Below are 21,989 nucleotides of genomic sequence, written 5' to 3'. Positions count from 1 at the left end.
TTCTCATTGAGGGAGATGAGCAGACCCCTCTGAGAAGAACGCCTATGGCGAGACCTATCCCAATAATATTTGAGACACCGAACAGGACAGGTGCCTATCCTCATCATCTTGGGCAAGAATATCAGACAAAGGTCTGACCCTCGGAGAGGGGGAAGGAACCTCAGGGTCTTGGTTCTTAGCCAGAAACTCTGGAAGGAAACGAATAGTGATGGAACCATCTCTGTGGAAGGCCAGATCTTGTGGCATTTCACTAAGCCCGTGCAGCTCACTTCTACGACTGCCTGTGGCCAGCCACAGAAGGAAAGTGGTCTTGAGGGTGAGAATGTCAACAGGAATAGTCCCCAATGGTAGGAAGGGCTGTTTTCGAATGAAATCCAGCACCAGGAACAAGTCCCAGAGGGGCACTCTTCTGGGGTCTCTAGCTTCCTTCAGAGGGGCACCCCTAGCCACCTCTCTGAGCAGGCAATCCACTTCAAAGGCGGAACCACCTAGCTGTTTGCATTGTGGTACAGAAGGCAGACCTGTACCCTCGCACAGAACTAGCAGACAGGATGAACCGAGGAGCAGAGAGCCAGAAAGTTGGCCAGCTGCATGCTCGTAAGGTTCGTAGGGGTAATGCCCTGAGCTGTACACCACCGCAACCATATCTTCCAGCGAAAGTCATACAAAGTCTCCATTCCCTGCCTCCTTGCTCTGGTGACTATGGAGAGGAGGTCAGAGGAGGCAGACCCCTGGGTCAGCACAGCCGACACAGAGGCCGACCGAGGGGTCGAGGACTTCAATGGTGATGCTGACAGTTCCGACCGCACAGCAGCCATGCGTGCTGGTGGAGCAGTTGAGGATTGGAATGCGGAGTGCCCGAGTGAGGCTGCCTCAGCAGATGAGATTTGGTTTCAAGTTCCAGGGGTGGGAACATGTGTCAGGGACTGAAGGTCCGGAAACCAGGTCTGGGCTGGCCATTTCGGCGCAATGAGGATCGGCTGCGGGTGTTCCAATCTGTCTTTCCGTATCACCTTGGACAGAATTGGAAAGGGAGGAAACGCGGAGGCAATCAGACTGCTCCAATCTAGAGAGAGAGCATCCACTGCCCACGCTTCTGGGTCGGCAACCGAAGACACGGAAGTGGGAAGTCTCTTGTTGAACAAGGTCCACCATCGGCCGAAACCACTGTTCCCACACCCCCTGAAGGCTGTCCTTGTCCAGGGTGCACTCTGTGCGCATGACACTCTTGGGCCTGCTAAGAGCATCTGCCAAGAAGTTGGTTTTTCCTGCTCAGTGTCTCGCTGAAAGTGCAATGCCCTTGCTGTGGCACCAAACGGAGGAGAGCCTCAGTCCGCATTGAGAGGTCTGCCGAGTGCGCTCCCCCCATTTGTTCACATAACATGCGACCGTCGTCTTGTCCGTGAACAAGCGGATGGTCTTGCCAGTGGCCTCCCCCATGAAGTGCAGGAGAGTCCTGCGAACTGCCTCCAGTTCCAGAACATTGATGTGGCATAGGCGCTCCTCCGGGGACCAAGTCCCTGCTGCATAGAGTGAGTCCATGTGGGCTCCCCAGCCCAGGGAGGAGGCGTCTGTGAAGAGTGCCACCTGAAGAGTAGGTGGGGCTAAGGGCACCCCCTGTGTCCAAAGGGGGTGATTAACCACTCTGATGTCACCTCGAGGAACCACTCGCCCAGACATATCTGGGTATCCCATGGCTGAGTGCTCTGGGACTGGCGTAACCTCAGTACCCTCTGGAGAGGGCGCTTGAGAACCCTGTCCAGGGGAATGAGAGGTGCCGTGGACTCCATCATGACCAAGAGGGAAGAAAGTGTCTGCGCTGTATCTTGGGAGGAGTGGCGCCAGTGGCTGAGGAGGCCTGCCAGACGGTACCAGTGATCTGGCGCCAGAGAGACTATCATAGACCGCATGTCGAATCTCATCCCTAAGAAGTCGAAGGACTGACATGGGGACAGATCGCATATCTGCTGGTCCATGAGGAAGCCCAGTTGGGAGCAAAGGTCTAGAAGTCTGGCCGTATGACTCAGGCACCGGGCCTGCGACTGGGCCAGGATAAGCAAGTCGTCCAGGTACACACAGAGACAAATGGATTCCGAGCGGACGATGGACACCAATTCCCGCACCACCTTGGTAGACAGGAAAGGGGCAAGGGACAGACCAAATGGGAGGGCCGGGAACTGGATCCCCTTGTCCCTCCACACGAACCTCAGGTACCGACGGGATGCCGAATGGATGAGTATATGAAAATAAGCATCTTCCAGATCGATAGAGGTAGGCCAATCACCTTGTTGGATGGTCTCCCGAATCTGTGCCTGTGTGTCAATCTTGAGTTTGATTTTGGGGAGGAATTTGTTGAGGGGGGACAAGTCCAAAACTGGTCTCCACCCTCCCGAGACCTTTGGAATCACCAACAACCAGCCGTAAAAACCGGGGCCCGGGTCCGAGAGTTGAGATATAGCCCCATGAGGAGTGGGTGCGATATCTCTTTTTCTAGGACGTTCTCCTGCTCCGTTGAGCTGGGCACCTAAGGAGGAAGAGTGGATCTTTGGAGGGGGGAGATCCTCCACCCAAGACAGCATGTACCCCGACTCTAGCACCGACATAATCCCGTCGTTGAGTCCCAGAGCACACCACTGATGTGCATGCCGGGACAAGTTTCCTACTTGGAGGGGCTGAACGACTGGCGGTGCTGAATCGGGGCCCAGTCATTGGGGGTGCTGCCTTCTGGCCTTGGGCATGGCCGGTCGGCTTGGACAGACCTAAGGTGGTTTATTCCTCTGCCACTGATTCGGCACACGCTGCCTTGACAGGCGGCGTGGTATATGGAGGGGCCCTGGTGGCCAGTCTCTTCAATGGCATAGAACCCTGGAGCCCATGAGAGGTGTGGGCCAAATATGAGGCCACCTCCCTGTTTGTCTCTGCCCTGTGGCTGACAAAATGGAGCGGGAACTGGCCGAAGAGGGAGTGCTGCTGTGCTGGGATGGACCGCAGGGCAGCCCTCTCCTCCACAGGAATGTTAGAGAGGCTGAAAATGGCATCACGCCGCGCTAGCACAGTATTGAAGTGAAGGCTGGTAGCTGTGTCTGCAGCTGCCGTGAGACCAGATGCTACCCTATTGCCAAAAGCGTGTAACCTCTGGTCGGTGAAGAGGCCCGGCGGGACAGAGGAAGGAGACCCCTTGTCCTGATTAACTGGACACTGTTCGCACAGGTCATTGGCCCTGTGAAGGAACGTGTCGAAGGTGTACGCCGTGGAAACCTCGAGGGGGCAGCGGCGGGCCAATTTGTCCCACTCTGCTAACGTTTTAAAGGATAGGTTAGCTGAAGTGGGGAAGGTGGTGCGCTGTGAGACCAACATCCTGTCCTGTGCGGAGGGCTCTGCTCCGCTGTAGGCAGGGTGGTCCTGCGTGTACCAGGACCACAACCCTCCCTTGTAGGAATCTTTAAGAAACTTTCCCGGGGAAAAGGCGCCCGGGGCAGAGAGGGACTCCCTGCCTAGAGGAGGGATGGAAGCAGCACCCCTGACAGTGCGGGCTGACTTAATAAGCCATACCTGCACCATTTCTGGCACTCTGAGTTGCCTTGTGGTTCTGGAGTTAGAGTCACATGGCGTAAGGAGGGTCAAAGGTAACAAAGTAGCCTGAGGGACTGCTTCGGCATACGTGGCCCTATTGGGGAGGGTCAGTTCGAGCTCGGCAAAGTCCGGGTTTGGTTCAGGCTGGTCCCTAGGGAGGCACGGGCTCAATCTGTCCCCCCTGGGATGTGGGCGAAGAGTGCTCATCTGCTTGTTCGTCCTCATCCGAAGACAGGGGCTCCCACTCTTGTTCGCAGTCCATCCCCTGCTGGGTGCCATCCCAAGTGGATGTACCCACTGGGGCGTCCTGTGAGCTGTGGTCAGCCCATCGGGATGAGCTGGGACGATCCCGAGCCGGGACCATGGCCGCCACTGTTATGTCCTTGACACCTGAAGCGGGTGGGGAGCGTGTGGACCGTAGGTCCAACCATGCTTGGGATGGTGGGTGCCACACCTTTTCAGAGAGGGCGTCCCTGGATGCAAGAGTGACCCACGAGTGCTGTGTGGGGACAAACACCCACTCATCTCACTGTAGGACCGAGGGCTGGGCAGGTGGGGACTGCCGGCTCCGCCGGGCCGAGTAGGGCCCCTGAGCAGCCGTCGGTCCTGACAAGGAGGCCGTTGTGACCGTGGTGGTCACCTGTGGGTTGACAGAGGCCCGATTTGTGGACAGAGTGGCAATATTGGTCGAGGAACTCGACCTGACCGACAAGAAGTCGATCCCACTTGTCGGGGCTGTGTGTGTCACCCTGTGAGATGTGCTGGGTTGGGTCCGGTGGGGAGCGGACAAGGGGCTGGCCCTTGGTGCTCCCGGCAACCCAGTGTGCATCCTAGATGCGCCCCAGTACGGGTAGAATGGGGGTAACTACCCGTGGGCACCAGCCATACTGTGACCCAAACCCCAAGGGTCACTGGTGCATTGACCTCCATGAAGGGAACAACCTGGCCAAGTCGGAGGGAGGTCAGGTCCGACTTGGGTGTCAGTCCCGCCCGAAGACGAGCGGGCTGACTGCCCGGAACCGCCTGACACGCACGGGCCTCCCCCAGCAGGGGAGACCGGCCGGATAGCGGGAAGACCTGCAGAGCAGGTTGCCACGCGCCCCGAATCCCCTCCCGTGGGGAGACTGGGGTGGCTTGGCCCGGGGTGGGCAAAGTAGAGATCCCCCCCCGGAACCAAATTTTTCTCCCCCCCCAAAAGGAGGTGGGGGAGGGGGGTCGACAGAGAAGGGAGGAGGGGGAACAACAATGGGGCACGTGAGGGCCGTCTCCGAGTGGGGACCCGGGTAATGGCCGGGCGCGGCCTCCCCTCGGGAGTCCGCGCCTAGCTGCGAGTCCCCACAGCACGGAGATGACTTGCCATTCCCCCTTCTCCCTGCCTCGCGCTGGGACACCTCGGGAGGCGACGCTCGTACCTCTTTCCCCCCGGTCCCCTTCATGACCGTTTTACTGGTACGAACGTCGCCTCCGCGATCAGCGTCTAACGACGCATCGCCGCGGTCCGTATCGGGAGGAATCATGAGCTCCGGGCCTGGGAGAGTCTCTTACCGAGTCTCAATCCCAGCATCATGATTCCCTGCCTTCGTGGTATGGCACACGAGGCATGGAACCCGCGCTTAGGCACCCAGCGAAAATCCGACCCCCAACAGAGAAAGGAAAGACAGGATCGACTTAGAGGCAGAAAAAATCGAACGAATCGAGGGTGCCGAGTCGAATCGAGTACACAGAATGTAAGAATACAATAAACACAAGCCGCATGCAACAAAATAAGGCCAAAAGGATACGCTGAACAGCCGAAAAAAGCGTAAGACGAGACAGAGCGTAAACCTGACAAGATGGCGTGGAGAGCCTTGGCCAAAGGAATGATTAAGCGCTTATAGTTTTTAGAGGCGTTTGATTGGCTGAGAGCGGTGGGCCCATCTTTTCACTGTTAGCCGCGCGAAATTTGGCCAAGCAGAGCAAACCAATAGGCCTAGTTTGCATCAGTTTGACATGGTACAGTATATGACACCAAAACATACTTTCCCGGAACTGACTACATTTCTGATGCAGCCATCGTCTCTCGAGACGGAAGAAGGCCGACGACGAAGACTTTCAAACGATCAAAACGAGCAAAAAGAAAACTTGAAGCAATTAAGCAAATGATTTTCACACTCACATTATCATAATCAGCAACATCATCAACATAAATGTTTCACAGAGAAGTGTGCATGCACTTCTCATCCCTTGACCCTATGTTCCACTTCTCTCTCATGCTTCCGTATCAACTGTCCGCCCATCTTGGACAACATTACAGTCATACAACTTGTGAGCAATTGACTGCTCATCTTGCTCACAAAAAATACAAAGAGGAGATTCAGTTAATCTATACAAAAATAATTATCTTTGAGTTGGTAGTAATCTGTGCAAAAGTCTGGTTTGAAACCATCTCAGCTGTACATTTGGATAGACCTTATGACAATGAGGAAAAAAAATCTGTTTCCAGTATAGATTGTCAAATAAGTTATTCTACTTTGTTACTGCAGCTGGAGTAGTTTTGTTTTCATGAAATGCATTTTGTACAACTTTGTTTCCCTTCTTAATCTAAAACCAAGTTTTTCTGTCTAAAAGTGTATATATGTTAATCAGAACTACATTTAACTTATGGCAGTGATTGCATATTGCTTTCACAATGCCTTTATGAACAGGAAAACTGGTACTTACATCTGCAAAGCTGAGAAAGAATTCACCATATGACATAAAATTGCCATTACTCTTTACCAACTGCTTTACAAACAAAATTCTTGTGATCACACCATTCTTGTACATAAATCACTCTTCTGTCTCTTAGTATATTTATATTATAATAAATGCGTTCTGCCATAAAATCATGTACAGAAACTGGACAACAGTTCATTGACAGTTTGTTTGTTTTTCTGTTGTTGTCGTTGTTGTTTTGTAATGTTTCATTACATCCTTCCAAAGTGTGTTATCAGTTTGTTTTTGTTTGGGGTTTTTTTGTGTGTGTGTTTTGTTTTTGTTGTTGTTTTGTTGTTGTTTTTTTGTTGTTGTTGTTTGTATGACAACATGCATATTCCGCCCAAAACATTCAATATTGGGCAGCATTGGATACATATTAATAGTAAGGGTCTTCTTACTAGATCCAGGCATGACTCTTCTCAACCAGCTTACCTTCATGGAAGCAAGAAAGGCTCTAATGTTTGTCATTCTTAGACCACTCCCACTGTATTGTTTGTATCCAACAGACTTTCTAATTTTACTTGGTTTGCCATTCCATAAAAATGAGAACAATTCTTTTTCTAAGGCAATGGTAAGTTGTTCAGGGGGATCAGGTAAGTTAATCAAAAGATGCACATTGTTTTAGAATACTAAAGTCTTAATTACTGTTATTTTTCCAAAAGGAGTTATCTATAGCTTCTTCCATGAAGCCATGATTCTCTTCATTGCAGAAAGTTTATCTTCATAATCTATTTTCACAATACAGCTAGTATCAGTAGAAAACTTTATTCCTAAAAGAAAACTTTAAATGTACCCAGATCCCAGACAACCTCTCATGTATTGAATACCACAATTCTTTCTACTTCCAATCCATATTACTTGGCTTTTTTTCAAAATGTATTTTCAACTGGATATTTGAAAATTTTGTGAGAATGGATACTGCTTCATTAAATGACATTTTACTTTCATCTAGACATAAAGACGTGTCATCAGCAAATTGGGGCAGAAGATTTTCCTTATCTTTGATTTTGATTCATTTAATATGGGTATTATTACAAATCATAATTGACATATTTTCAGCACAAATAAGGTATAAGTATGTTGAAGAAGGGTTTCCTTGCCTCACCCCTTTTTTTATGGAGAACCATGGGAAATATTGGGCATGGCCATCACCTGAAATACATGTAGTAATATGTGAGTAAAACGTTTTTATCCAATTGATCTCGTCTGGCCCAAACCTAAAAACAGCAAACATTTCTGCAAGAAAGACCAAGAAACACTGTCAAATGCATTTTCAAAGTCAAATTGATAACATCCCTGGAATTTTTTTTTTTTTTTTATCGGCATATAATAGTGTATCGTAAAGCAAACGAATATTTTCACCAATAAACGACCTTTTTAAAAACCCTTTTGATTTCCATGTATTGTAATTGGCAAAACCCTTTTTAACCGGTTAGCAATACAAGTAGATGCAATCTTATACGCAATGCTAAGACAAGAAATAGGGCGCCAATTCATGATGAACCGTTTTGGTTTTCATTCTTTTGGGATACATGTGATGTTTCCTTGATGTTGTGATATTGATAGCTGCCCTTAGAAAAACCTTCATTCATAGAGCGCACAAGAAAGCTTCCGATGTCAACAAAGAAAAACTTTAAACATTCTATTGTAAATCCATCTCGCCGGTTAACAGCCTTTATTTAGTTTCTTTGTTTTATTTAGTCTCTCATTGTTGTAATTCGCACGAACATGTATCACTGACGTTAGAAACAAAGGAAAGATAGAAAGGATATATGAAAGCATGGAAGAAAGAAAAGAAGGAAAGAAAGACACGACTGACGGGTGGGATGATGGAAAATGGAAAAGAAGGAAGAAAGCCAAGGAAGGAAAGAAAGACAGGGGACAGAGAGCGAAAGACAGGAGAGAAACAAAGCGAAAGAAAAAGAGTACATGTTGATGAATAATAATCTGTGATATGCCTGCATTTTTTTCATTTAATGTGTGCCGGCATAATACATGTAAATATGTTGGTACACGTGCCTCCACACATTAATTCATACAACGGTATTTTTACAATATTTACAATAACTGCACGAACTATAATGAGCGACCAACAACAATGGTGATCACACACACACACACACACACACACACACACACACACACACACACACACATATATATATATATATATATATATATATATATATATATATATATATATATATATATACGCGCGCGCACACACAAACACATACACACACGTACGCACATCCACAAACACAGTCGTCCAATATCACACTTTGTGAGAAGGCGTGAAAATCGATGAATAACAACACACACACACACACACACACACACACACACACACACACACACACACACACACAGAGAGAGAGAGAGAGAGAGAGAGAGAGAGAGAGTCTACTGATACGTGTAACTCCAGCTGTGTCCACAAAAACATTGATATGTTTGTATTCATGATTTGAGGGAGAATGGACTGCAAGAGGGTTAGAGATTGGATGGTGGATGTATGAAATACAGACACAGAAACACAGACTGAAAGAGACAGACAGAGAGACAGAGATAAGCAAAGAAGGGGGAGAGACAGAATGGCAGTCAGAGCAGGAGATACAGACAGACAGAGAGACGGAGACAGATTGTTGATGCTATGATATGGATACTTATATAGACATCAAGAATACACACACACACACACACACACACACACACACACACACACACACACACACTGCTGTGCATGTGAAGTCGTGGCTCAAATTACCGTCCCTTCTCTACTGTGACTGTGATTTGTACGAAAAACACAAAAATACACAGAAAAAACATTTGTTTTACGACACTGTGTTTTCTTTTTGTACTGAAGAGGACCTGGATAGAATTGTGGAAAATGTTTCACAAAACGATGATAAGTCACTTCTAAATGATGGACAGCAAAAAGTGACCTGCTGGCTTGTGAATCGTTGATAACAGCGACACAATGTTTTTACTGAATTTGGGTTTGAAGACATCTAACTTCAATCTGTAAACTGACGAGGAGATTAATCATTTTCCCTGAAGAAAGGTTCAAAATAACATTGTAACTTTTCTTTACCTGAACAGTCAATCAAATAATGGTTTTTATTTTTACATCTGTTTCAGATTATTCCAGTAATCCTTTCCAGCAAAAAGTAACATTCTTGTATGACAGTGGTACAATTAGATGTGCAGTATCAGATGATCTTATAGTTTAAGCCTTTGCTGTCCGTTCTTCACAATCATTACCAAAATTCCGAAAGGTGAATGGAGTCCAGGGAAAGCAAATTCTAAGGTGAATTATTTTGTGGTGATTTCCTTATAATTATAGTCCTAATCGTAGTTATATAATAACCGATTGATTGTAAGGCATGTAACACAAGCAGGCCATCAGAATGAACATATATCGCGCGCGCGCCTGTGTTCACGTGTGTGTGTGTGTGTGTGTGTGTGTGTGTGTGTGTGTGTGTGTGTGTGTGTGTGTGTGTCACTGTGCGTGCGTGTGTTTTATCTTCAGTTTAACGTCTGTTCACTATAAGTGTTTTTAGACGGAAAGGAGTAAAGTAGTGGATATAGGAAAGGGAATGCATGTGAATATTAGTGTAAAAAAAAAGTGTTCATGTTACGTATCAGAGTGTGCGTGTGTATGTGTTACTCTCTGTGTGTGTGTGTGTGTGTGTGTGTGTGTGGAAGAGAGAGGAGGAAAGAGAGAGGATAAGATCTATTCCTGTGACGTGTGCAGGGTATGACTTGTGTTCCGCAGCAACAGGGTCAGTTAAATCGACGTTGTCTGTTTTCTATATGCGTATGCTCAGGTGGCGATACAGAGATGCAAAAGTGTGCATGCGCATGTGCACGCGTAAATGTGTGTGAGTGTGCGTGCATGCATTCGTGTGTGCGCGCATGCGTACACGTAAGCATGAACACGTGTGCATCTTTATTTTTTTTCGTCATTATTTCGATCAGCTTCAAGATTCTATTTCGCTGAAGTGACAACTTTCTTTAACTTTGATGTCTGACTAAACGAGACTTCACCCGTGTTGTTCAGACAATCAATATCTTTAATCGGCAAGGACACACTGAATATTCCAACGTGAGAAAACCGTACAAACTGTGAACCATATGTTACCATCATCGAAGGAAATATCCCATCGCTTTGAGCTAGCTGCAGCAGACGCTGAAAAGGGATATGTTTATGCATACTGTGATACTGTTGGGTGTTTAGAAGATGTGAATGTGTTGAACAGGTTCAGGGACTGTCACTCTGCGACCTGAGATATATATATATATATATATATATATATATATATATATATATGGTCGTGTCCTGTCCTAGCGTTATTGACACTGTCCTGGTTGTACTGACACTGTCCTGGAGGTACTGTCCTGGAGGTACTGTCACTGTCCGGGAAGTACTATCACTGTCCTGGAGGTACTGTCACTGTCCTGGAGGTACTGTCCTGGAGGTACTATAACTGTCCTGGAGGTACTATAACTGTCCTGGAGGTACTGTCACTGTCCTGGAGGTACTGTCCTGGAGGTACCGTCACTGTTCTGGAGGTACTGTCACTGTCCTGGAGGTACTGTCACTGTCCTGGAGGTACCGTCACTGTCCTGGAGGTACTATAACTATCCTGGAGGTAATGTCCTGGAGGTACTGTCACTGTCCTGGAGGTAATGTCCTGGAGGTACCGTCACTGTTCTGGAGGTACTGTCACTGTCCTGGAGGTACTGTCACTGTCCCGGATGTGCTGACACTGTCCTGGAGGTACCGTCACTGTCCTGGAGGTACTGTCTTGGATGTGCTGTCACTGTTCTGGATGTGCTGCCACTGTCCTGGATGTGCTGCCACTGTCCTGGAGGTACTGTCACTGTCACTGTCCTGGAGGTACCGTCACTGTCCTGGAGGTACTGTCCTGGATGTGCTGTCACTGTTCTGGATGTGCTGACACTGTCCTGGATGTGCTGCCACTGTCCTGGATGTGCTGTCCCACTGTCCTGGAGGTACTGTCAGTCCTGGAGGTACTGTCACTGTCCTGGAGGTACTGTTCTGGAGGTCCTGACACTGTCCTGGATGTGCTGTCACTGTCCTGGATGTGCTGTCACTGTCCTGGAGGTACTGTCACTGTCACTGTCCTGGAGGTACTGTCACTGTCCTGGAGGTACTGACACTGTCCTGGTGGTACTGTCACTGTACTGGGGGTACTGACACTGTCCTGGAGGTACTGTTCTGGAGGTACTGATACTGTCCTGGATGTGCTGACACTGTCCTGGACTACTGTCCTGGAGGTACTGTCACTGTCCTGGAGTGACGGACTGTCACTGTCCTGGAGGTACTGTCCTGGAGGTACTGACACTGTCCTGGAAGTTCTGTCCTGGATGTGCTGACACTGTCCTGGAGGTACTGTCACTGTCCTGGAGGTACTGACACTGTCCTGGAGGTACTGTCCTGGATGTGCTGACACTGTCCTGGAGGTACTGTCACTGTCCTGGAGGTACTGTCCTGGAGGTACTGTCACTGTCCTAGGACTGTCAGGTGACTGTGGGCAGAGTCCTTCATGCTTGCTCCTAATGACATGACTGATCTGGTGTTTCTGATACTGAACATCAAATACACTGATCACATCAGATACACTGGTCACGTCAGATACACTGATCACATCACATCAGATACACTGATCACGTCAGATACACTGATCACATCACATCAGATACACTGATCACGTCAGATACACAGATCACGTCAGACAGACTGATCACATCACATCAGATACACTGATCACATCAGGCATACTGATACACAGATCACATCAGATACACTGATTACATCAGATACACTGATCACGTCACGTCAGATACACTGGTCAAATCAGATGTGTGGTTCGTCCGTCGGGATCGACGAGGACCATCTGGTCATCCTGGGGGTGGGTGGGTTGGGCTCTGTGGGTGCACAGATGACTGGTCAGGCCAATCCGCGCCCGGAAGGTTCTGACGCAATGTGGACAGGGGATGGTGGCGGCTGTCGGGGACCTGCTGGCACTGCTTTTCCTGGCCTGTCTGCGTTGCTCTGCTGCAGCGATTCTGTTGGCCTCACAGGATTTGGCGCCTACGTGGACAGCTGAACGCCACTTTGCTCTGTCCATTGCATTCAGCTCCCATGTGTCGTGGCTGATGCTGAAGGCCTTCAGAGAAGCTTTCAGAGTGTCTTTGAAGCGCTTCTTTTGGCCTCCATGGGAGCGCTTGCCATGTTGGAGTTCGCTGTACAGCAGTTTCTTGGGGAGCCGGTGATCTGGCATGCGAACTACATGGCCTGCCCAGCACAGCTGGGCCTGCATCAAGATGGTGTAGATGCTGGGCAAGTTTGCACGAGTGAGCACCTCTGTGTGAGGGATCTTCTCTTGTCACTTTATGCCGAGAAGTTTTCTGAGGCTGGTGGTGTGGAAGTGGTTCAGCTTTTTGGCGTGGCGTTTGTAGACCATCCATCGTCGATGACAACTGTGCGAGAGAGTGTACTGCCCAGGTATGTGAACTTGTCCACCGCTTTCAGTCGTTGCCCGTTGATGAAGATGTTTGGTTCAACGTAAGGCTTTCCTGGAGCTGGCTGGTGCATCACCTCAGTCTTCTTTGTGCTGATTGTGAGGCCAAAGTTGTCACAGGCAGCAGAGAACTTGTCGACACTGTGTTGCATGTCAGCTTCGGAGGCAGCGTTGAGAGCGCAGTCATCAGCAAACAGGAAGTCGTTGACGGAGTCTGTCCTCACCTTGGTTTTTGTTTGAAGCCTCCTGAGGTTAAAGAGTGAGCCATCTGTGCGGTACCTGATGCCAATGCCTACGTCAGCGTCTCTGAAGGCATCTGTCAGCATGGCTGAAAACATGAGACTGAACAGGGTGGGGGCAAGAACACACCCTTGCTTGACTCCGTTGGAGACAGGGAATGGTTCTGAAGTCTCTCCGTTGTCTTGGACTCGGGCCAGCATCCCATCGTGTAGTTGCCGTATGATGGTGATGAACTTTCTCGAACATCCGTACTTCGCCATGATTCTCCAAAGGCCATCTCTGCTAACAGTATCGAAGGCCTTGGTCAGATCGACATAGGTGGAGTAAAGGTTGGCGTTCTGTTCCTGACACTTCTCCTGGAGTTGCCTGGCAGCAAACACCATGTCGATAGTCCCGCGTTCTTTCCGGAAGCCACACTGGCTCTCTGGTAGGAGACCTTGCTCAAGGTGTGCTATGAGGCGGTTGAGTAGCACTCTAGCCAGAGTTTTGCCTGCGACGGACAGCAGGGATATTCCACGATGGTTGTCACAGGCCTGACGATTTCCTTTGCGCTTGTACAGGTGTATGATGGAAGCGTCTTTGAAGTCCTGTGGAACTGCCTCATGCTGCCAGATGAGCTGGAACAGCTGATGAAGCTTCTCAGTCAGCGCCATACCACCTTCTTTGTAGACCTCAGCTGGAATGGAGTCTGAGCCAGGGGCTTTGCCATTGGATAGCAGACGGATAGCTTTCTGGGTCTCCTCCAAAGTTGGAATGGCATCCAACGACTCACTGACTGGCACCTGGGGGAGTCGGTCGATGGCTTCATCATTGATGGTGGAGGGGCGGTTCAGTACACTGTCAAAGTGTTCAGCCCATCTCTCAAGGATCCCGTCCTTGTCAGTGATCAGGGTAGAACCATCAGCACTGAGGAGTGGAGCAGATCCGGAGGTGGTGGGACCGTAGACTTCTTTCAGGCCATTATAGAAGTTCTTCATGTCGTTCCTGTCTGCAAAGCCCTGGATCTCATCAGCTTTGTTGCTCAACCAGGAATCCTGCATCTGCCGCAGCTTCAGCTGGATGGTGCTGCGTGCACTCTTCAGTATGTCCTTCTTTGACTGTGACTTGGGATCTTCAATGTGGGCTCTGTAGGCTTGGCGTTTGTCTTCTAGCAGCTGCTTGATCTCAGTGCAGTTCTCATCAAACCAGTCTTTGTGCTTCCTGACAGAAGGCCCCAGGCACTCCATGGCAGTGTTGTACACTGTCTCATGCAGTGCGCCTCATGCTGCCTCCACATTCTGGTTGTCCAGCACGGTGGACTCAAGGCGTTCCTCCAGGGTGTCAGCAAAGCTCTGCTTGATGTTGCCTAGCTCCAGCTTGTTGACATTCAGGCGTTTGAGTGCTTTCATGCCCTGAGGCCGTCTCTTGGGCTGGATGCGGAGGTTGAGCTTGGAGACGATAAGGCGGTGGTCTGTCCAGCACTCGGCGCCGCACATGGCCCTCGTGACTCGTACGTCTTGCCTGTCCCTCTTCCTGACGATGACAAAGTCGATGAGATGCCAATGCCCAGAGCGAGCATGCATCCATGACGTCCTGTTACGGGTAGGGAGGCAGAAGATGGTGTTTGTGATAAGAAGGTCGTGCTCAGCACATGTCTGGAGAAGTAGTTGGCCACTGCTGTTACAGTTACCAACCCCATGCTTCCCAATCACCAACTCTCGCGTTAAAGTCACCAAGAATGATGAGCTTGTCTGCGTTGGGAACAGTGGTGATGACAGCGTTCAGGTCCTCGTAGAACTTGTCCTTGATCTCTTCTGGGTTGGTCATGGTGGGCGCGTAGGCACTGACAATGGTGGTAAACGTCTTCCCGTTGCATATAGGGAGTTTCATCGTCATCAGGCGATCGTTCACTCCTTTCGGGGGGCCAGCCAGCTTGCCAATGAGGGTTGTCTTCACTGCAAAGCCAACTCCAGCCTCACGTCTCTCTTCAGGTCCGCAACCACTCCAAAAGAAGGTGTAGCCTGCGCCTCGCTCACAGAGTTCACCTTCTTCTACCAGTCTGGTCTCACTTAAGGCAGCAATGTCAATGTTGTACCTGGCTAATTCACTCGCAATGAGTGCTGTGCGTCTCTGTGGTCTGGCTGAGTCGCCTCTGTCCAGAAGCGTACGCACGTTCCATGTGGCAATGGTCAATGGGGTGCTCCTTGTTTTCTTCTTTCTTTCCTTTGTGTGTCGACCGCTTGAGTAGGGTCCCCGTCAGCCGCGGTATGCTGACTAGGGTGGTGTGGAGCAGGCAATGTTTAGGGCACCTTTTCTAGCCCCTTCCTCATGCCATGGAGGTGAGCATTGCTGTCCTGAAGAGGGCTGCTCAGTTGCTCAGGGGGCTGCCGATCTCCACCGCTGCTCCAGTCGGTGAAAAACGACCCTATGGCCTGAGCCGCCTGTGTGCAGGTCCGCGGCTACGACTGCCAGTGTACCCACACCTGTCGCTTCGTCGCTCGCCTGTCGCCACAGGGCTTGGGGAAAATGATGGTATGGGATGAATGATGACTGATGACTTGCGCGATGACTTTGTTTATAGTGAGGAGGAGTTGCGCATCTTCGACCTCACTCTCTTGTCCGAGACCGTCTGTATCCAGTGCCAAGACGAGGTCAAGACGACTGGAGATGGAAACGGATGCAGTGGATGACCAGGATGTCCTATGTGCCTCATCCTGCCCTCAGCACCCCACAGTGATCTACTGCAACCGCCTTCCTCTCCGTTGAACCATGAAGGTTTCTTCCACAGAGTCCGCCGGATCCAGTCTTTACATGCTTGGGTCGACAAGCCCTAACTCACCGAGGGTTTGAGACCCATCGGCTACCCTCACCTAGTTTAGCCAACCTGTCAAAGCCGTTGCCCGGGGGTTGGGCGCTGCCGCATGCTAGCAGCTTCTAGGACCCACAGGTGAGAGCTGGTTGCTGGTGGGGACCAACAGAGGACGAACCACTCCCGGAAGAGCGTGACAAGCCCCCCTCTAGAGGTACTACCCCTCCCGTGCACCCCTGACTGATCACGTCAGACAGACTGATCACGTCACGTCAGATACACTGATCACGTCAGATATACTGATCACGTCACATCGGATACACTGATCACATCAGATACACTGATCACGTCACGTCAGATACACTGGTCACATCAGATACACTGATTACGTCACATCAGATACTGATCACGTCAGATACACTGATCATGTCAGATATACTGAACACGTCACATCGGATACACTGATCGCATCAGATACATTGATCACGTCACATACACTGATCACGTCAGATTACACTGATCATATCACGTCAGATACACTGATCACATCAGATACACTGTTCACGTCAGATACACTGGTCACGTCCGATGCACTGATTACATCAGATACACTAATCACCTCAGATGCACTGACCACGTCAGATACACCACCGATATATCAGATACACTGATCACGTCACATCAGATACACTGACCACGTCAGATACACTGATCACATCAGATACACCTGTTCACGTCAGATACACTGGTCACATCAGATGCACTGATTACATCAGATACCTAATCACATCAGATACACTGATCACGTCAGATACACCGATCATATCAGATACACTGATCACATCACATCAGATACACTGATCACGTCACGTTAGATACACTGATCACATCAGATACACTGATCACGTCAGATACAGTGGTCACGTCAGATACACTGGTCCACATCAGATGCACTGATTACATCAGATACACTGATCACGTCTGATACACCAATCATATCAGATACACTGATCACATCACATCAGATACACTGATCACATCACATCAGATACACTGATCACGTCAGATACACTGATACTCAGATACACTGATCACGTCAGATACAGTGGTCACGTTAGATACACTAGTCACATCACCAGTGTCGGGTGCACAAACCCATGAAGCAGCACATGCTGACATCGGTTAAAGAAAAGAAAAAATTAGCTGTTGTCGCCATGTGGCCTGACTAAATCAATCTCCCAGGAACTGTTGAGGGAGGGAGACGGACAGGAAGACAGAAGAAAACGATGGACAAGCAATGAACGGACACACATCCGACATACCTGAGGAATCTGGTGAACGTTCTTCTGTGCGGCACCCAAATGACTCTTCACAGAGTTAAGGGAAGTGGAAGAAGAAGAAATAACTGGCATGGTGCCACTGGTTGGTGAGAGTAGCGCCAGAGACTGGCCAAGAACCTCATCCTCCACCCCCTCCCCCTCTCCTGTTTCCATTATGTCAGTTTCTGGAATCAGTCTCCGTGTTTGGAGAACAGGTCCAAGACAGAGCTACTCACTGTTCAACGGAAACAAACCACGCCATTTAATCTTATTAACACGTGTCACACCCAATATTCGCAACTTCTCGGGGGAAAACGTTTGTGTGTGAAACAGCAGCAATGCACATTGCATCAACAGAAATCTTCAGATTTGTCGACGATGTTGAACGGATGACTTGCTCAATCAAAACAACCTCTGAATCTTCATAAATAAACACACAATACAATATCAAAACCCGTGAAACAGATTTCAGAAACACACAACTATTACATGCATTCACTGCACTTCACGAACCGAGCTGACAAAACGTTCACAAAGAAAACTTTACCAGGGTCGTTTCACAAACAAAGCGATCTGTAGCGAGGCGTAGATAGCTGAAGAAAGCCACAAGTCGATTGGACCACAACACGTGCTGGTGTCAATCAGTGTGCACGCGCGCTGTCGACCCCGTCATTCCAGGAGGGGAGGAGTCAGTGACACATACAGACACATTATTCTGTGTGGCGGCCTGAAACAGCCCTCACCTGTCCCCGTGTACAGAGCAGTTCGATGACCAATTATACGGTCAGATTAATACCCAGCCAGCGATCTCACCAATAATTATTAACTGAGCCATGATTACCAATCCCCACACACCTCACGCGTCATGTTATTTTGTGTGGAAGTAAGTGTTGTCTGTCTGTCTGTCTGTGCGGGAATGCAAGCAAGTGTAATCGCTTGCAGTGGCACAGTTCACCACAGTAAAACAATGAGGACCTATAAGTGACAATGACGACAATTTTCATCCTTCATCTCGCCTTTCAGTCGTTATTTGCTTCAACGGGGCGCCGGCCTGACTCGCCCAGCCCCACCAACCCACACATACATCGCCAATCCCCAGTTCGACTGCTGTAGTCTCAGCGGCGGCGGTCCACAGGGGGACTAACGATGTCGGTCGCCAGGAGGCCACACGCCGGAGGATACCGTTGCACTGCTGCTGAGACACTCAGTGGTGTTCAGACACCTGTTCACAGTTGGGGGCGGACTGGTGCCGTCACACGGCAATAACTTTCCCAGCAACTGGGATAACCACCATGGGCTGCAGGCCAGTGCCACTGAGTACAATGCTGCACAGACTGTTCAAGCCTGGAGTCATGTTTCCTTCCCTATGGCACAGCAGGTGGTCACGTGGCACGAGACATCAGTTGATATTCATGTAATATGCCTGTCACGGTTAGTATTGCCCACTGGCAGTGGAGGAGGGCGGGAGCTGGTGTAGTTGGAAATGGTGACAGTACTGGCTGGTTCTTTCTTCCTTTTCCGTTGCCTTTCTCGGCAGTGGGAACTTCCTCACAGTTCAGCTCAGAAAACTATGTATGACTGAAACGTTTGATGATTTCGTTTGTAAAAATGGTGCATGTTGATTCAGCCTTCTTTATATCCTTTATTTAAGTAAGTATTTATGATTGGCTGATGAACTACACGTTTTCTTTCAATTCTGACAGGCAGACAGAAAAAAACACGTTACTGAATGCACACAAGTGTTGGGTTGAGGTCTTTTTATGGGACAACAACTGAGACGTTCCGATCAGCTGTGTGTAATGTATCAACAGTTCTGTCTGTCTTTGTGACCGGCCAACATTCGGCACATTCAACGGCTTACCTGCTTCCAGTACATGCATTGATAGTCACCCATTTGTGTTTGCTCTCTCTCTCTCTCTCTCACACACACACACACACACACACACACACACACACACACACACACACAGAATGAGAGAGAGAACATACCATAATAACCTTGATCAGAATCGATTTCTGCCAAACCCACTTTTTTGGAAGGACTCTGACAAGGGTTAGCCCTGGCCAGAGCTGAGGGAAATGGTCCATGTCGGATTGCTATCAACACCTCGCACCAACCCAGTAGAGTGTTCCTGCACCTGAACAGCGGGAGGCAAGGAGGGCTGTAATGAATGGTGACACAGATTTGGTTTTCTGGCGTTTGACATTATTTGCTTTGTACCGTTCTTCTTTTTCCTTTTTTTTTTTTTTTTTTAATTGACATGAACTGCGACATTGTTTTTTTTTAACATAACGCGGGAACTACGGTTGTTGTTTTAACACTGCTATTTCATTTGTACCTTTTTTCTTTCTTTACAGGTCAAAGTGAAAATACATCCATCAGAATCTTTCTTACCAGGTCAAAGTGAAAACACATCTATCAGAATCTTCTTTACAGGTCAAAGTGAAAACCACCAACACATCCATCAGAATCTTTCTTTACAGGTCAAAGTGAAAACACATCTATCAGAATCTTTCTTTACAGGATGTGTTATCCATCAGAACCTTTCTTTACAGGGTCAAAGTGAAAACACATCTATCAGAATCTTTCTGTTTTGTTTGTTTTCAGGTGATTAGTAAGGATGCTTTGTGTGTTGTTTTTTTTCGTCTCGCAAGCAATGTTCTTCTTCAAGCCTGCAAAAGTAGTACATAGAAGCAAACCTAGATTCAAACAATCACAGTACAACAACAAAAATGTTAAGAAATAGAATTCTCATAACTTCACACACAAGATGGCATCCCTCCGCTGTGCTCGGAGGTGACAGTTTGATGAATCAGATACATCTTTCAAGCTTCACTTCCTGACGAGGGCTTTTCTTACGCAACAGGTCAGCACGAGGAGCCCCACTCCCCCCGCCCCCCAAACCTCCCCTCCCAGCCTCCCCCAGCCCCGGGTGATCGGCGAAGGACTGATTCCACGTGGGTCAGTCCACAAGGACCCTCCTACCGGGTTTTCACACCAGGGAAACAATTATCATAATCCTACCTCTCTTCTCTGGTCGCCCCTCTGTGTCCCGTCTCTGTGTCTGTCTGTCTGTGTCTGCTCTCTGTGTCTGTCTCTGGCCTGTTTTACTGGTCTGTCTGCGTTCTGTCTTGTGTCTGTTCCCCCTGGCTGCTGTTTGCTGTTGTGCTGTCTCTTGCCCGTCTGTCTGTGTCTGTCTTCTGGTTGTCCCTGTGTCTTCTGTCTGTGTCTTCTCCGTGCCCGTCCTCGTGTCTGGCCCTTTTGTACTGGTCTGGGCTGCTGTCTGTGTCGTCGTGTCTGCTCTGTGCCCGTCTGTCTGTGTTGTCTCTGTCCCTTTCCTGGTCTTTTGTGTCTGTCGCTTGCTTCTCTAGCCGTCCTCGTGTTGTCTGTTGTGTCGTCTCTGTCCCTGGTTTGTGCTATGTCTGCTAGTCTGTCTCTCTGTGTCTGTTACTGTGTCTGTCTGCTGCTGTGTCTATCTCTCGGTCTGTCTCGGCCTTTGCGTGTCTGTCTCCTGGCTGCTCTGTACCCGCCCCGTGTCTGTCTCTCTGTGTTGTCTATGTTCTGTTGTCTGTGTCTGTCCCGGTCTGTTCTGTGCCTGCTCTCTGTGTTGTCCCCTGTGTCTGTCTGGTCTGCTCTCTGTTCTGTCTCCTATCTGTCCTCTGTGTCTTCTCTGTGTCTGTCTCTCTGGTCTGTCTCCGTGTCTCCTGTGTCTGTCTCTCTGGTCTGCCCCTCTGTGTCTCTCGTGTCTTCTGTTGGTCGTTCTCTGTGTCGTTCCCCTGTGTCTGTCTCTCTTGTCGTCTCTCTGTGCTGCTGTGTCTGTCTCTCTGTGCCTGTCTCTCTGTGCCGTCTCACTGTGTTGTGTCTCTGTGTCTGTCTCCCCCTGTGTCTGCCATCTGTGCTGTTGTGTTTGTCCTTCTGTGCCTTCTCTCGTGTCGTCTGTCTGTCGGTCTTTCTCTCGTGCCTTTCCTCTGTGTCTGTCTCTCGTTCTGTCCCTGTGTCTCTCTCTGAGCTGTCTCTCTGTGTCTCTCCTGAGTCTTCTCTCTTGTCTGCTCCCCGGTTTGCTCTGAGTCTGTCTCTTGTGTTGCTTCCCGTGCCCCTTTTCTTGTGTCTCTCTCTTGAGCTGCTCTGTGTCTGTCTCTCGTGTCTGTTCTCTTTGGGGTGTCTTCCGTGTCTCTTTCTGTGTTCTCTCTTGTTTTTTGTCTCTCTGGCCGTCTCTCTGTGTTTGCTCTGTGCCTGTCTCTCTGTGTTTTCTCTCTCTGATCTGTCTCTGGTCTGCCTCGGCCTGTCCCTTGTGTCTGTCTCTCTTGTTTGTCTATGGCCTTCCCTGTGTCTGTCCCCTCTGTTCTGTCTCTGTGTTTTTTCTCTCTGTGCCCGTCCCTCTTTCTGTCCCGTGTCGTCTTCCTGTGCCCGTCTCTCTGTGTCTGTTCTCTGTTCTGTCTGTCTGGTCTGTCCTGTCCTTTCTCTGTGTCTGTCTCTGTGCTGTCTCTCTGTTCTGTCGTGTTGTCTCTGGCCCGTTCCCCTTGCCTGTCCCTGTGTCTGTCCTCTGGTCTGTCTCCGTGCTGAATGAATGAATGGTTTTTTCATTTATAGGCCATTGCCCCTTTGAAAGGATTTCACAAATTTTTTCATAAACTTTGCACGTGGCATTGAAAAAGACATTCGTAGATAACTAAAAAAAATTATACCCTTAATTTTTAAGTAATGGGCCTACCCTTGTAAAACATAAAACACTCATGAAACAATTGTATTTTAATTGACTTTTTTACACCAAATTTTTTATATAA

The 21,989-nt window shown here is 49.0% G+C and overlaps 1 protein-coding gene across 5 annotated transcripts in view; it reads right to left on the bottom strand.

Annotated features, from left to right (window-relative positions):
* LOC143293826 (uncharacterized) overlaps window positions 1–21,989 on the bottom strand; it is a 138,479-nt gene that overhangs the window by 44,087 nt on the left and 72,403 nt on the right. Inside the window, exon 1 of one of the 5 annotated variants that reach the window (XM_076605099.1) lies at window positions 17,752–17,861. The exons of 3 other annotated variants lie outside the window; for them this stretch is intronic. Coding sequence is in view for 1 of the 2 variants with exons in the window: in XM_076605096.1 (XP_076461211.1) it covers window positions 7,415–7,436 (22 nt within the window). In the remaining variant the exon portion in view is untranslated. Of the gene's footprint in view, window positions 1–7,414; window positions 7,458–17,751; window positions 17,862–21,989 lie in introns of those variants that run through there. One more of the 5 variants, XM_076605096.1, reaches the window with a different exon arrangement.

Source organism: Babylonia areolata, chromosome 19 (assembly GCF_041734735.1).
Source record: "Babylonia areolata isolate BAREFJ2019XMU chromosome 19, ASM4173473v1, whole genome shotgun sequence".
Lineage (NCBI taxonomy): Eukaryota > Metazoa > Mollusca > Gastropoda > Neogastropoda > Buccinidae > Babylonia > Babylonia areolata.
Note: the sequence above shows the minus strand (reverse complement) of the source record. Positions and strands in the feature narration are given on the sequence as shown.